Raw genomic sequence first — 14,029 nt, 5'->3', positions numbered from 1 at the left:
TTGGAGGTGCTTGGGATACAGCAGTGGGATCCGACTCCCTCCCCTCAAGGAGCTTATGTCTTAGTGAGGAAGAGACAGTCAATAAACAAATCTATAAATGATGAAGGCTATTAAGAAAAATAAAGCGGGGTAAGAGGGATGGAGAGTGGGCCAGAACTTTAGGAAACTGTCCACCTAGTACTTTCCCAAGAGAGGCTAGTCCTGTGAAATCTGCCACATAAAACAGCACACCAACGCTGCCTGTCCTGTCTCCTTCTGGAGATTCCCTCTGCATGTTAGTAAATTAAAGGCCCTGAGAAGTCCTGCAGTGATGAAACTCATTTCAGTTTCTCTAATCTAGCACTTTCCAATATGGAACATGCTTAAAGGAACGTCTGTGGTGTCTCTTGGGCTCCCTACAACATCTTTCCCCTCCACTTTCTGGAAGCCTCCAAATTTTGTGTCTTTAGCTTATTCCTCAAAAAGATTGTCATTTCTTCCGGGTCAGTTTGCAACTGAGGCAGTTACAGCCACCAGAGAGGCAGCAGGATGTTGGGGAAGGAGCCCTGCCATGGGCTCTTAGGGGGTGATTCCTAGCAAGTTTCTTAGCCTCTCTAGGCCTCAAGAATAAAATGAGGATTTAGACTTGATGCTCTCAGATCCCCTCCAGCTTTAAAATTTTATAATTCTTTGGACTGACATTTTAAGACTGTGGCTGACCATGGCCATTAAAATATGTATTCATGTTCCAGGTGCTGATCCTGTCACTCTGGTGTGGAGAAAATGTTCAGTCTCATCTACACTCAGATCTAAGATTAGTTTAAAGCACTAGTTCTCAAGCTATGCACAATACCCCTACTTAGGTCCCACTCCTGAGTTTCTGATGGAATTGGTCTGGGGAGGGGCCTGGGCACTGGGATTCGGACAAGTGACCCTGGGGTTCCCACGTGCTGCCAAGGTTGAGAACCACTGCCTGTAAAACACTGGTCTTTATTCTGCAGCCTTTCTCAAGTACCTTCATGGTTTACTGCCACTTTGGAGCACCCTGTGGGCTTGGGGATGTATGACTGTATATAGTACAGCTATATCTTTGGCCATAAATAGAAGACAGCCCCCCCCGAAAAATAACCCCACAAATGAAAAACAATATAATTAAACGTTAGCTGGATACTGGTGCCTGCCAAGATTCTGAGCCTCAGAGCATCATTTTCTCTACAGAAAAAGATTAACAAATGTGAGAACATGTTACGATCACAGTGGCCCTGAACTAAGAATTTCCCCTGGACACAAAGTGACGGTCGGAGGAATGAAAACGGAGAGATTCCCCACTGCGGGGCTCAATCATATTTAGTGCTGGGTGTGGCGTCTCCTCAATTTCCCTCACCACCACTGGATCACACTCTGAGGGATGCTCTTTAAGTCCTTCAAGGAAATTAAGGGAGTCATTCCTAGAAGTAGGGCTTTGAGGTCAGGAACCAGATTATCAGGCCTTACTTTCCCAATATTTAGGAGAAATGTGGCTAAAAAAAGAATGCCAGTGGCCATGGTGAAACGGAAGAGAAGGGGAGAATCTGGAAAGTGCATCATGAGGTTGAACTTGGCAGGGTGTTGACATTTGGGATCCAGCAGCTGCCAAGGGAGCCTGAAGGGGGAGGCAGAGCAGGTGAGGTCCACCTGCTGCTTGTATGTGTATGAGCGCCTTCTCCTCGAGCTCCAGTCAGCCGCGCTTCCTCCCTACTCTACCCTCAGAAGTGCAGGGTCCAAGGACATTGCCTTGATTTATCCCAAGGTAGGAATAATTGCCTCATTCCCTCTTCTGCCTCTGGAGTCTTCTATGCTAAGAGAAGCCTCCTAATTGGGCACCCAGAAATCAAAGTAATAGGCTTGATGAAGACGAATGTTTCATAAACCCTCAAATTTAATAAACAATAAAGAATAAACTATTCTGTGAAAAAGTGGAAGTCTGAAATTAACTGGAAATGTTGCTTTTATGAGGAAATGAATAAAACAAATGGGAGCTTTTGTTCCTAAGTGTGATGGTGATAATCACATCACCTTTAAAGATTAATGAATATTATTTTCTGTAATTATAACAATTCTGGGTCTTACCATCAGAAGCAACACAGTGCCTCTGATGGTAAATGTTCTCCATTTTGGTACTGTTAATGAAGCCACCTCCTTCTATTGGGACTTTGCTACAATAATTTCTAGACAAATGCTCCATAAGAAATAAAATGCCAATTGGAAAGGCATTTACGATGTCAGGGAAATGACAAAAGCCCTCAACTGTCAGCCAAGAAATGAAATAATTTATCAGCCAATAGACTGAGCTTTTAAAGGAGGAATTTGATACAAAGAAACCCAAACTGGTACTGCCAAAATTTCATTCCTGCCTTTCAATCCACTTCCCTGGAAAAAGGCCAAGTCCACTGAAGGAAGGAGAAATGACACTTCTGGGTTCCCTTGGAGTTGTGAATTGAGGTGCCTGTTTTTAACTGCTATTGAGCTCAATTGTGGGGGTTGATGAAAGCTATTTAGTAAAACCAAAATAGATGTAGGTTTGCACATAAAAATGATTTGGAGCTGTTTCTTCTTCACTTTCTATGTATCTGATCAGAGAAATAGGTTCTTCTATATCTATTAGCAGACAGTGATCCCTTGGCAGATAGGCGGGCACATCTGCAAACAGACAGATGGATCATAAGAGGGGAATTTTTTTTCACAATCCTCTCTATTTTGTTTGTTGTCATAGAAATGTTTTGATTAATTCTCTTCAAAAATTTCATTTAAAAAAAAAGGCTTATTCAATAGACAATCTGAATAGGTCTGTATCTATTAAAGAAATTGAACTGATATTAATAGCCTTCCAAAACAGAAAGCACCAGGCCCAGGTGGGTTCACTGGTGAAGTCTACCAAACATATAAGGAACAAATAATACCAATTCTCTACAATTTCTTCCAGAAGATAGAAGCAGAAGGGAATCTTCCCTAACTAATTCTATGAAAGCAGTATTACCCTAACACCAAGGCCAGACCAAAACATTTCATTGTTTTATGCAAAAGAACATTTCTGTGTAATATCATGATGTCAGTAAGTTGTGGCATCATTCTGAGACCAATCATACAGAATTTAAAGAAAAAAAGAAATGAGCATTTTATTTATTTTAACTTTTGGGGGGAGGGGGAGGTAATCAGATTTTATTTATTTTATTTTTTATTTTTTTATGGAGGTGCTGGGGATTGAACCCAGGACCTCCTGCATGCTAAGCACACTCTGTAGCACTGAGCTATCCCTTCCACCCCAAAAGGAATATTTTAAATGTAGACATTATGAGCTTTTTAAAAATTATTATAGCTTTTCAAACTAGAAATGAGAAGTTCACTGAAGCATCCTACAGGTTTTGATTTCAAATAAGGTAAATATTGATTGCCATAATCCAAATAAACATAAAGCTCCTTTTTTTTTTTTTTTTTTAAACAGTAAAGGATTCTTGAGACAAAAAAGTGAGAAAGTTATTGTGTATTATCCCTAGCTATGACAGGTCAGTTTCTTGCTATGACCTGGTAAGGAACTATTGTTATGGAATTCTGAACACCTGCTGTGCTGGGCCTAGGGTTTTGGTCTGTCTAGCTTGGGAAGCCAGCTTTCAGTCACCTGAGGGGTTTTCACCAAAGGTAAAATTTTTTTCTGTTTGGCTTTTTGTCTGTTTTGGTATTTTTTCTTTTTTTCCACCCTCTATTCTTTTTTTTCCCCCTCAGTTTTCTTTATTCCTTTATTTTAATTTTTCTAATTTAAAACCTTTTCATTTTTCCTTTTATTTTTCCCATTTTCTTTTTATTAATTATTTTACTTTTAACTTTTTCTCACATTTTTCTTTATTCTTTTCAACTTTTCTCCTTTTTCTTTCTTTATTCTTTTTCTCTTTTCTTTATTATGGGAGTAGGTACAGAACAGAATATACAATACTCCCTTCTACATGCCCATGGAATATGAAAACCTGCTCCAGAAATTCGTCATCCTCAACCCCATCAAGGAAGGCCCTTTAGAGGAAATCATAAAGGATTTGTGGATGAACATGGGCCATAGAGAGGAACTAATGCCTTATATAGAGCCACTACCTGACTACAAGGATCCTGGGCAGACTGAATTGAAGACGTACATGGGAAGGGATCCATGACTTATAGATGTGCTAGAAGTATGATGAAGTGACAGTCACCTATAGGCTCCTGGCCTGCCAGAGATCTGAGCTGGAGGGCAGCACCATTACCCTGAAGCCCACTCCTTTGGCCAGTCCCACCAACAGCTGCCCTCCTTACCCACCCATCCTGCAAGGTACAGCTGACCCAAAGGAGCAGAGTTTCAGCAAGCTTGCCATTTCTGCATTTAATTCCTACTCTGAGAACAGTCAGAGCAGCAGCACAGAAAACCTGTGGCCTGAGGGGCCATGGAGCCCAATAAGATAATGGAGGATGCGGTCAGATGCTGGGTGCCAACAGCTGAGGGTGGGAACTGAGCTGCCGTGGGTGCATGGCCCACCTTCGAGAGGACTTCAAGCAGTGGAGGATGGAGGTGTGCAACTTGCCTGGCCTTTGCTCATGGGGTTCAGATGAAAGGATGTTTGGCACCTCCATGGGCTTCAGAAGCATAGTCTCCAAGATAACTGGCAGCTTAAAGGACTGCCCTGGGGCCACCCGGGAGACAAGAGGAGAGGCTCGGGGCTCCTCCCCTCCATCTCGGTGCACTTCTGAGTTGAGACTGTTGCCCCGGGCATTTCTCCTCTTCCCTGCTCTTCTCCATCGTGTTCTGTGCTTGCGGGGGAGGGGAAATGGCCCTGTAGAAATAAACACAATCCAAAAAACTGTGCTGATTTATTGAGTTTAAACATAATTGTTTAAAAAAAAAAAACCTTCAGGAGGGAGGGAAATAGCTCAGTGGTAGAACGTAAGCTTAGCATGCACAAGGTCCTGGGTTCAATCCCCAGTACCTCCATTTAAAAAATATATAAACAAACGAAAAACACTTTGCTTTATTGCTACAGCTGTCACAAGGCCCTCATCTACCACTTGGCAAGAGGAGCGCCCTGAATGCTTCAAAATTCGCTTGTGACTCAAATGGAAAAACAAGACAAAACCAAACCAAACCACTTTCCTTGGGGAAACTGAAACCTGGTGAAGCCATCCTAAGAATGGGACAAATGTCAATGCACTGTAAAGGGAACATTTGGAGCTGTGACACTGGCTTTTCTTGTTGGGAAAGCAAGGTCTGAGGATCACATCTATATGATAAATATTGAGGCAACCACTTCAGTATTTATAAGCTTAAGACAATGACAATCTATTCCCTCTCCTGGGACCCCAACCCTAACTGGGGAATGATCACTGGTCTCTTCTGTTAGCTCCAGACTCACCTTCTTCTTGGACCCTTTTGCTCCCCTTCAACTTCCTCCTCTCCACCCTGGGTCACCTATCCCTCCTCCCCCAAGTAATCCTGTCTTTTTTTTTTTTTTTTTTTTAAGTTTAAAGAGCATTTCTTTTTATGTTTTGAAGATTTCCCCCCTCCTATTTTATTGAGGTATAATTGAAGTAAACTAAACTGCACAGATTTAAAAAGTGCAGCTCTATCAGTTTTGACATACATACATCCATGGAACGACGACACCCCAAACAACACTTCCATCACTCCCTTCAAAGTTTCCTTGTGTCTTTTTCTAATCCATTCCTTCCTCCCATCCCCAAGCAACTGCTGATCTGCTTTCTCTCTATAGAGACTAGCTTATATCTTTCAGAGTTTTGTATAAATGGAGTCATGCAATATGTTCTCTGTTTTTTTAATCTGGCTTCTTTCATTAGTATGATTTTGAGATTCTTCAATATTTGTGGCTATTAATAGTTTGTCTTTATCACTGAGTAGTATTCCTTCATATGTATATACCACAATTTGTTTATATACTTTCTACTGGTGGATTGGGGTTGTTTCTGGGTTTTGGCTATAATGAAGTTCCAATTAAAATCCATGTACAAGATTTTAGGTTTTATGCTTTCATTTCTCTTTTGGTAAATACCTACAAATGGATGGTTGGGTTGTATGGCAGATGTATGTTTAACTTTTTAAGAAACTGCCAAACTGATTTCAAAAGTCACTGTACCGTTTCATGCTCCCACTAGCAATGTATGAGAGCGTCAGTTGCTCCACATCTTCATCATCATTTGGTGTGGTCAGTCATTTTAAATTTAGCCATCCTGTTTTGGGTTTTTGTTTGTTTTAACACACAGTAGTTTAGCTGCCTTTTGACTTCATTTCTGAAAGAGGGAACATATGCTTAGGTTTACAGGGAATAAAGCCAGATTATACCTGTTGTGATGGTGAAGTCAGTAGTGCCCCCCTTACCCTCTAAAGTGTCCTGACCTGGTTTGGATAATACAATATGTGGTTTCTCTACTTCTAGCCCAACCAGCAAGGCTCCCAGGCTGTCCATCCACAGCCATGAAGGCCCATTAAGGCATTCTGATCAACAAAGATCTTTCCTTCCTCTAACATTTTCTGTTTAAACATTTTCTTCCCTTATCACAACAGGACTGCAGGAGGAAAGGAGAGGTATAACGTAGCTTAGTGCTGGAGCTGGGGAGCCAGAGGAGGAGATAGATGGAGGGGGTCAGACCAGGTCCTGATGACATCCTGATGAGCTGGATGCAGTCACACACGACACAGGTAAGAGCTATTCCTTAACTTTTCTGCACAAGAACCCAGAAATCCCCCCACCCCTTTTTGGTCTAGTTTGACTTGGATTCCTGTCACTGGCAATTAAGAGTCCTGACTAGTATATACACAATCAGAAAGGCAACAGAATTTTGCCAAGACTTTTCTGGCTCTCATTTCACATCTGAAGTACTTCTGCCTTCCCTGAGAGTGACTTTTTGCTGATCTAGCCTGGGGAATTTAAAGTCAGAGCATCGGTCACATTGTTTGGGGATGAAACTTCAGAGGTCACTGAATACCCAGGGTCAAAGTATTCAACGGTATCACCACATGGTTTGTTTAACCGAGTATTCCAGCTTCGTGTATTCAGTGTAATGTAGAAGACTTTTTAATCTTTAACCAAATTGTCATTTAGTACTATGATCCAAAAACTGTTCTGAATTTGGGAAGTAACCTCCATTTCCAACTAGCATGTTCTTCCTTCTTAATGACTAGATTTAATACTTATAGAAAATATCTATATTTACTCGGAGCGCTGAACAGGCAAAGAGCAGCACTGCTAGTGACCTACGCGAACACATCTCTAATCGGTGGTGCGAGCTCCCTCCTAGTAGCACAATGAATTGCTCGCGTTGTTTTTTTGAGGACCTCTCTCTGTAAGCAGTGCAAGGGTAATACTCTGGTGGAAGAAAAGAGGAGGCCGAAAGTAGGGGGCAGACTTTATAAAGATTCATTCAGTCCTTTCTCGAACATTCTCAGACAGAACTGAGAGAGGCCCCTGAGCCGCAGCTGTGACCCCCGCCCCGATAGGGAGTGCCCTAGCTCTGTCCCCACGCCCCAAACACGGACTAAACTCGGGCTGGAGGCCCGGCAGCGTCTGCTGCGCGCCCCTCGGTGCCGCCCGCCGAAAAGCAGCCGGGCAGGTCTCGCCTCGGGCGAGACTAGAAAGCCCCCATTCCGCACAACCAGCCTTTGATCCGCGATAGCAACACAAGTTTAGGAGCAGCCGCCACCAGTACAGCTTCTGGGTGACCCGCCGCTGCCGCTGTGGCGTCAGCTCCGCCTCCTCAGTCCCTAAACCCCGCCTCCGCGCTCCAGGGCCCCGCCCATCTCGCTATGGCCCCGCCTCCTCGCTCCTCCCCCACTACCCCCGTTCCGTCACCACCCCTCAAGCGCTCGGGTCAGCCCTCTCGCAGCATAGCCCCACCTCTTACACTTCTGGGCCGCGCATTCCACCGCCTCGAGTCCTGTCCCCGCCCCCGCGGTCCGTGGCCCCACCCCTCGCGCTCCAGGCCCCGCCCCCACGCTCTCGGGTTCCGCTCTCCCGGGTCCAGGCCTCGCGCTCGGGCCCCGCCCCCACGTGCCCTCGGAGTCCCGGGGAGGGGTTGGCGCGCGGGAGGAGGCGTGGCCATGGTGCCGGCGGAGGCGCGGGCGTCGCGGCCGGGACTTTGGCTTTGACACGGACAGCGATCGGGAGCCGTGGCTCTGGTGCCGGGGTCTGGACGCAGTTCTTGCGGATCCGACGCCCGAGTCCCGGGCAAGACCCTTTCTTTGCCTAGATCAACGCAACTGCGGCAACGCCGTAAGTCCTGGTGCAGCCGCAAGACTAGGTGCAGCCGTGGCGGCCGAATTTCACCGCCGCTGCCGCCTTGGCGAAGCCCTGCAGCTCCTGCCGGTTTTGGGAGAGCGACTCTTAAGAGTTTCTCCAGCAGAAAGAGCTGGGACGCCCGGCCGGAGGCGGTGTGGGAGGGATCCCGCGATCCGCCCCTGACCCGCAAACGCACGGGCACTAGGGCTGGAGGCAGGGGGCCCTTGCTGTCCCGGGCTGGGCTCAGGCTTCGGAGCCGCAGGTGGAAGGCGGACGCCCTGGAGGAGCGGCTGAGAGGTAGGGCGCGGGGACCAGCGGCGGGTCTGGTGGGGGTCGAGAAACCCCTTCTCCGTGTCCGCACTAGTGAGGACGGAATTCCCAAATTGCAGATGGCGCTGAGTCTCAGGCGCAGAGGGTGGGGGATGCACCCTCCCTTATACCCGAGAGCCCAAATGGGGGCGACCAAAGGCCCCGGGGCTGGGAGAGTTGAGAGAGGCGGGGAGGAGAGGTGTAGGCTGATGGGGCTAGGTCTCTTTCCAAGAGAAGCGGCTTACAGCGTTTTTGGACCCCAATGTGATAAAAATTGGACCTCACCACAGGGTAGATCCTCATGGGCCTGCCCCCTTGTGTGTGTGTTTTCTGGGCTTCACAGACGGGCAACAGCCCTGGAATCCTGGTTAAGAACTCCAGCTTTAGGTAGGGAGTGCTAATACAAACTGATTAATTGATTCAATCGATCTGTGTGTTTATTGATTTGTTTTCCAGGTGGCCAAGTGAAAGGTGCTTTTGGATGGTATGGGCATGGAGATTTAGTGTTTGTGGTAACCATTTCATCCCCCGAATCCTGCACCTTCCCTTCTGTACCTGTGGGGTCTACTGGGCTTCCTCCCTAGCCAGAGAGTTCTGCGGTGGTGAGGCCTTCCTGGGCCCCTGATCCTGGCTGGCCATGGGGAGCACCCTCGGCTGCCACCGCTCCATCCCCCGGGACCCCTCGGACCTGTCCCATAGTCGCAAGTTCAGCGCGGCCTGCAACTTCAGCAACATCCTGGTGAATCAGGAGCGGCTCAACATCAACACCGCCACGGAGGAGGAGCTGATGACCCTGCCTGGGGTGACGCGTGCGGTGGCACGCAGCATCGTGGAGTACCGTGAGTACATCGGTGGCTTCAAGAAGGTAGAGGACCTGGCACTGGTCAGTGGCGTGGGTGCCACCAAGCTGGAGCAAGTCAAGTTCGAGATCTGCGTGAGCAGCAAGGGCAGCTCCGCGCAGCACTCTCCCAGCTCTCTGCGGCGGGACCTGCTGGCGGAGCAGCAACCTCACCACCTGGCCGCCGCCGTGCCCCTCACCCCTCGTGTCAACATCAACACCGCCACTCCAGCTCAGCTTATGAGCGTGCGAGGCCTCACGGAGAAGATGGCCGTGAGCATCGTGGACTACCGCCGCGAGCATGGGCCCTTCCGCAGCGTCGAGGACCTGGTGAGGATGGGCGGCATCAATGCCGCCTTCCTGGACAGGATACGGCACCACGTGTTTGCCGAGAGGTCCAGGCCCCCGTCCACCCACACCAACGGGGGCCTGACCTTCACTGCCAAGCCTCACCCCAGCCCCACCTCGCTGAGCCTGCAGAGTGAGGACCTGGACCTGCCGCCGGGGGGGCCTACACAGATCATCTCCACCCGGCCTTCGGTGGAGGCCTTTGGAGGCACAAGGGATGGGCGGCCTGTGCTGAGGCTGGCCACCTGGAACTTGCAGAGCTGTTCCGTGGAGAAGGCCAACAACCCCGGGGTGCGAGAGGTGGTGTGCATGACACTCCTGGAAAACAGGTGAGGGCAAGAACCACCTAGGGTGCTGGGCATGAAGCAGCTCCTGCGTGGTCTCATTTGTGCATGCAAATGAGCGGACTTTTGGAGGGGAGGTTAGGGAGAGGGCAAGATTATTTAATCAGTGTTCTTGAGGCCCCAGCCAGTATTGTGCAGTGTTCTGACTGGCTGAGCTCTCCTGCTCCAGAATTTTCTGCATACAGCTGTCTGGGCTTGAGGACTGTATCTTGAACATGGTATATCTGATATCAATTCCTAAATTTGGGGTAGGTGGAGATTGTATTTATTGGTGTTACTGCTTTGGAGAATGTTGGTTAGCTCACAAGACTTCATGGGGTTTACTCCAGACCAGGCACTCTCAGAGCCTGGAAACTATTGCAGTTTTGCATGCGAGAAGTAGCTAATTGGATTTTTTTTTTTTAATGGGAGGCAAAGTCACATTTGTCCCACTAAATATGCCTATTTGTGTGTAGAAAACCAGCTTAAAAACCAGGTATTTGCAAATACACGCACTATGTATATTTACCAAAATGCTGTAAATGAATCACTCTTCATTCTTTTTCCTTATTTAGCCTGAAGTTGGTTTTCAGGCCCACAATTGCAGCCCCAAATGTATGCAACCTCTCCTCTCCCATAGCCAGAAAAGGCCAAGCTGATGTGTGGTGAATATCAGCCACACTTTCTCATTTGAACTGTAGAGGAGAGTTGTAGGATGAGCTCTTGTCACTGAGTGTTTACATTGTTCACAGCACTGCTCTCTGTAGGAACTTCCTTGAATGACCCCCCCAAAGCAAAGTAATATTATTGTAGCAGTAACTCCAGCTGTTAGTGAAATAGCGTATTATATAAAATAATCAGCTTTGGGAAGGAAAGAAATATTTCTAATGGTCCCTGCCAGGTCACAACCCCCTGATCCTGGTCTGGAGGGATCTTGCCCTCTCACCCACCAGAGATGCAGTCGGCTTGGGGTTGCTTGCTGCTTTCTTTTGTATTGGATGGTTGGTGAGGCTGGCAAGGCGGCAGTTTGGTGACATGAAGGGAGTTCTTGGTGGGAAATCACAGTGCATTATGGGAGAGCATGAGGATAAATGAGTGAGGAGAAAAGCAGGTCACAGCGTTTCCCTGGCACCGTCCCTGTGGCATGCTCTTGTCACTGAGCATTGAGGGACCTCGCAACAGCTCAGAGAACGGGACCTGGGGAACCCCTGAGTGCTCTTCCTGCACTACCATGTCCTCTGGTTTGCATCATAACTCACTCCTTTTGCAAAATCATCTTGTGCACAGGTGAGAACGGGACTTAGCCCTGGGGGATATTGTTGGATGATTGTTCTCTTCGTCCACTATGGACGAAGGGGAACGGAGGAGGTGGAGGGATGGCTGTTTAATTCCTTTCAGGGGTTTTCTTAAGGCTCAGTTTGCGGGGGTGGAGGAGGATGAGTCAGGATCTGAAGTTGTCCCAGTGGGAATGAGAGACTGGGTAGCCCTTGCCCACTTAACTATGACAGTGATTTTTCAAGCGCAGTCTCTGGACCAGCATCAGCAACTAACTCAGAAACTCTGGGCTTCTGTGTTTTCATGCCCCCTCAGGGTGGTTCTGATACCCACTGAAGTTTGAGCCCCACTGTACTGTGCGTGGGCAGGCAGCTACCGTGTGGCTTGTTCTGTAAAGCACCTTCCCCTGTGCTGGCTTTTCTGACAAGGTCAGTAAGTCCATGCAGAGCTTTCTAGGTCCTGTTTCCTTTGATTGTTCTGATCATCCTTATAGTTATTCAACTGTATGATGTTCTTTCTGGCCAGAGTTTGAGGAACTTATTCAGCTTCTAGAACAGAAGAATGTGAAGGGTAGAAAATGGGAGAGTGAGCAGGAGACAGCTGACCTCAGAGTGGGCTCCGACCTGCAGCCAGGCCTGGGGCAGCCAGGGGCCCACTGAGGAAGGGTGCTTGCAGCTCTTGTCCAGGGAGGGGTTTGTCCTGGTTTCTCTTGTTTGGATTTCCTAGAGGGATGATGACTTGCTGAAGACATTTAACTGCCGTCCTCAGGCCGAAGTGCAGGACGAGCTGACCTAAACCCAGAAGGGTGGAGAAGGGAGCATCTGGAAGTAACTTTGAAGGTGACCTGTGTCCCATCACATTTCTCACACTTGGCTACATCTGCTGTCTGGTAGGTTGGTGGCTCCTCTTGCCTGCTCACAATGTGTTCAGTGGTCTGGGCACTCCAAGCACCTTGTTAGTGTCCAGTAAACCCGAAGTAATTGGCTTAGGGCCTGATCCCCTGCACAACTGGAGTGGGTCCATTGGCCTGTATGACTGTCCTAGGACACCAGAAGGTAGCTGGCTGTGACAGAGTGGATCACATGTCATCAAAACAGCAGTGCGCATTCTCCAAGAGCTGTGTTCATCCTGATTCACAAAAGTCTCTCACATTCTTATTGATCCTTTTATTAGGAAGAGGAAATGCATTTCGTTTGAGCAAGAATGGATGCAGGTAATTTTCCGCTCTTGTTTTTATATGTATGTGTGTATATATATATATAAATTACAAGAGTTACCTGACTTCTGGATATGCCTTCATATTTTCCAGTAGCTTTCACATTCATTTGATTTCCCCGGGAACTCTGGGAAGTAGGTAATGCATGCTTCTACTGATGAGTCTCCATCTCTGGGTGAGGAAACTAACAGCAAGGAAGTGAAATGACTTGCCTCCAACCCACAGCTCGTGAGTGACTCAGCTGGGACTAGCACCCGGACCGTCTGACTTTAGACCCACGCTCTTCTCAACCGTGCTGTTTTGTGAACACCTCACCTTTATCCTGCCTCTTGTTCAGGCATCCCACACTCTGCCTAACCAAGGGCACTTGCCAAATAGTGTGCTAGTCACATTTTCTTACATTAAATCCATTGTAAAGGCAAAAACAAAACAAACAAACCTTGGCTGTACCTCTTCGGAGTTAAATTGGTGAAATTCCTTAACCTCTCCAAGTCTCAGTTTTTCCCTGTGTTAAATGTAGCTAATGACAGAAAAGAAACCCGTGGTCACTTCTGTTGCATAGGGATGTGCTGCTGTTTTCCTTTCTGTGGGTTTGCTTTGGTAGGTGTGTTTTCTTAGACTAAAGCGTCCCTAGGTGGGCCTCTAACGGGGTAGAGATGGCCTGGGATGCTGCTGCATTGGTGAACAAGCATGTCTGAGCTACAAGAAACTGTGTTTTGCACGTAAAGCTTGAGGTAGGACAGCAGAAAGCTAGATAATCACACAATCACCAGGAGCCGCAGGGACGTCACACTGAGGCACAGAACTGACGGGTTTCATCAGATTCCTTTGCCAAATCTCAGTCTTAGGCAATGTTTTTCCTTGTTCAGTATTTATGGAGCAAGACTAAAAGAGGAATGCTTCTGCTAAACATCCTTGCAAAATATTGTGGGAGCCCACATATGGAGTGAAGATTGTTTATTTTTTTTCTCCCAGTTTTATTGAGATATAATTGACACACAGCTCTGTATAAGTTTAAGGTGTATAGAATACTGATTTGACTTACATACCTCATGAAATGATTACCACAATAAGTTTAGTAAACATCCATCATCTCATATATAGATACAAAAGTAAAGAAATACAAAAAAGCATTTTTTCTTGTGATGAGAACTCTTAGGATTTACTCTTAACAACTTTCAAACATAACCTACAATGGTGTTAATTATGTTTTATCATGTTGTACAATATATCCCTAGTACTTATTTATCTTAGCACTGGAAAGTTTGTACCTTTTGACTGCCTTCATCCAATTTCTCCTCTCCCCGTGCCCCACCTTTAGTAACCACAAATCTGATCTCTTTTTCTAAGAGTTTGTTGCTTGTTTTTTGGAGTATAATTGACCTACAACACTAGGTTAGTTCCTGGTACACAACATAGTGATTCGGTATTCCTATACATTTCAAAACGATCACCA

The 14,029-nt window shown here is 46.9% G+C and overlaps 1 protein-coding gene and 2 long non-coding RNA genes across 7 annotated transcripts in view; all 3 read left to right on the top strand.

Annotated features, from left to right (window-relative positions):
• The window catches only part of LOC116664891, a 28,811-nt gene extending 22,082 nt beyond the window's left edge, over positions 1–6,729 (top strand). The window contains exon 3 of one of the 2 annotated variants that reach the window (XR_004321399.1): positions 6,554–6,729. This is a non-coding gene — a long non-coding RNA (uncharacterized LOC116664891). Of the gene's footprint in view, positions 1–5,018; positions 6,010–6,553 lie in introns of those variants that run through there. The other variant, XR_004321398.1, reaches the window with a different exon arrangement.
• Positions 6,730–8,099: 1,370 nt separating this feature from the next.
• Positions 8,100–14,029, top strand: part of EEPD1 (endonuclease/exonuclease/phosphatase family domain containing 1) — a 104,490-nt gene continuing 98,560 nt past the window's right edge. Inside the window, exons 1-2 of one of the 2 annotated variants that reach the window (XM_006191545.3) lie at positions 8,100–8,561; positions 9,030–10,088. In XM_006191545.3, the coding sequence (XP_006191607.2) occupies positions 9,211–10,088 (878 nt within the window). In that variant the 5' untranslated portion in view covers positions 8,100–8,561; positions 9,030–9,210. The remainder of the gene's footprint in view (positions 8,562–9,029; positions 10,089–14,029) is intronic. The other variant, XM_032483719.1, reaches the window with a different exon arrangement.
• LOC116664890 lies at positions 10,102–13,545 on the top strand. Of its 3 annotated transcripts, none has more exons than XR_004321395.1 (4): positions 10,102–11,369; positions 12,084–12,246; positions 12,402–12,570; positions 12,667–13,545. It is a non-coding gene; the product is annotated as an uncharacterized LOC116664890 (long non-coding RNA). The 3 variants fall into 3 exon arrangements; XR_004321397.1 differs by having other exon boundaries at positions 10,102–11,785; positions 12,126–12,246; XR_004321396.1 differs by having other exon boundaries at positions 10,102–11,785.

This window comes from Camelus ferus, chromosome 7 (assembly GCF_009834535.1).
Source record: "Camelus ferus isolate YT-003-E chromosome 7, BCGSAC_Cfer_1.0, whole genome shotgun sequence".
NCBI lineage: Eukaryota > Metazoa > Chordata > Mammalia > Artiodactyla > Camelidae > Camelus > Camelus ferus.
The sequence above is the reverse complement of the archived record's forward strand: the minus strand, read 5'-3'. Positions and strand labels throughout refer to the sequence as shown.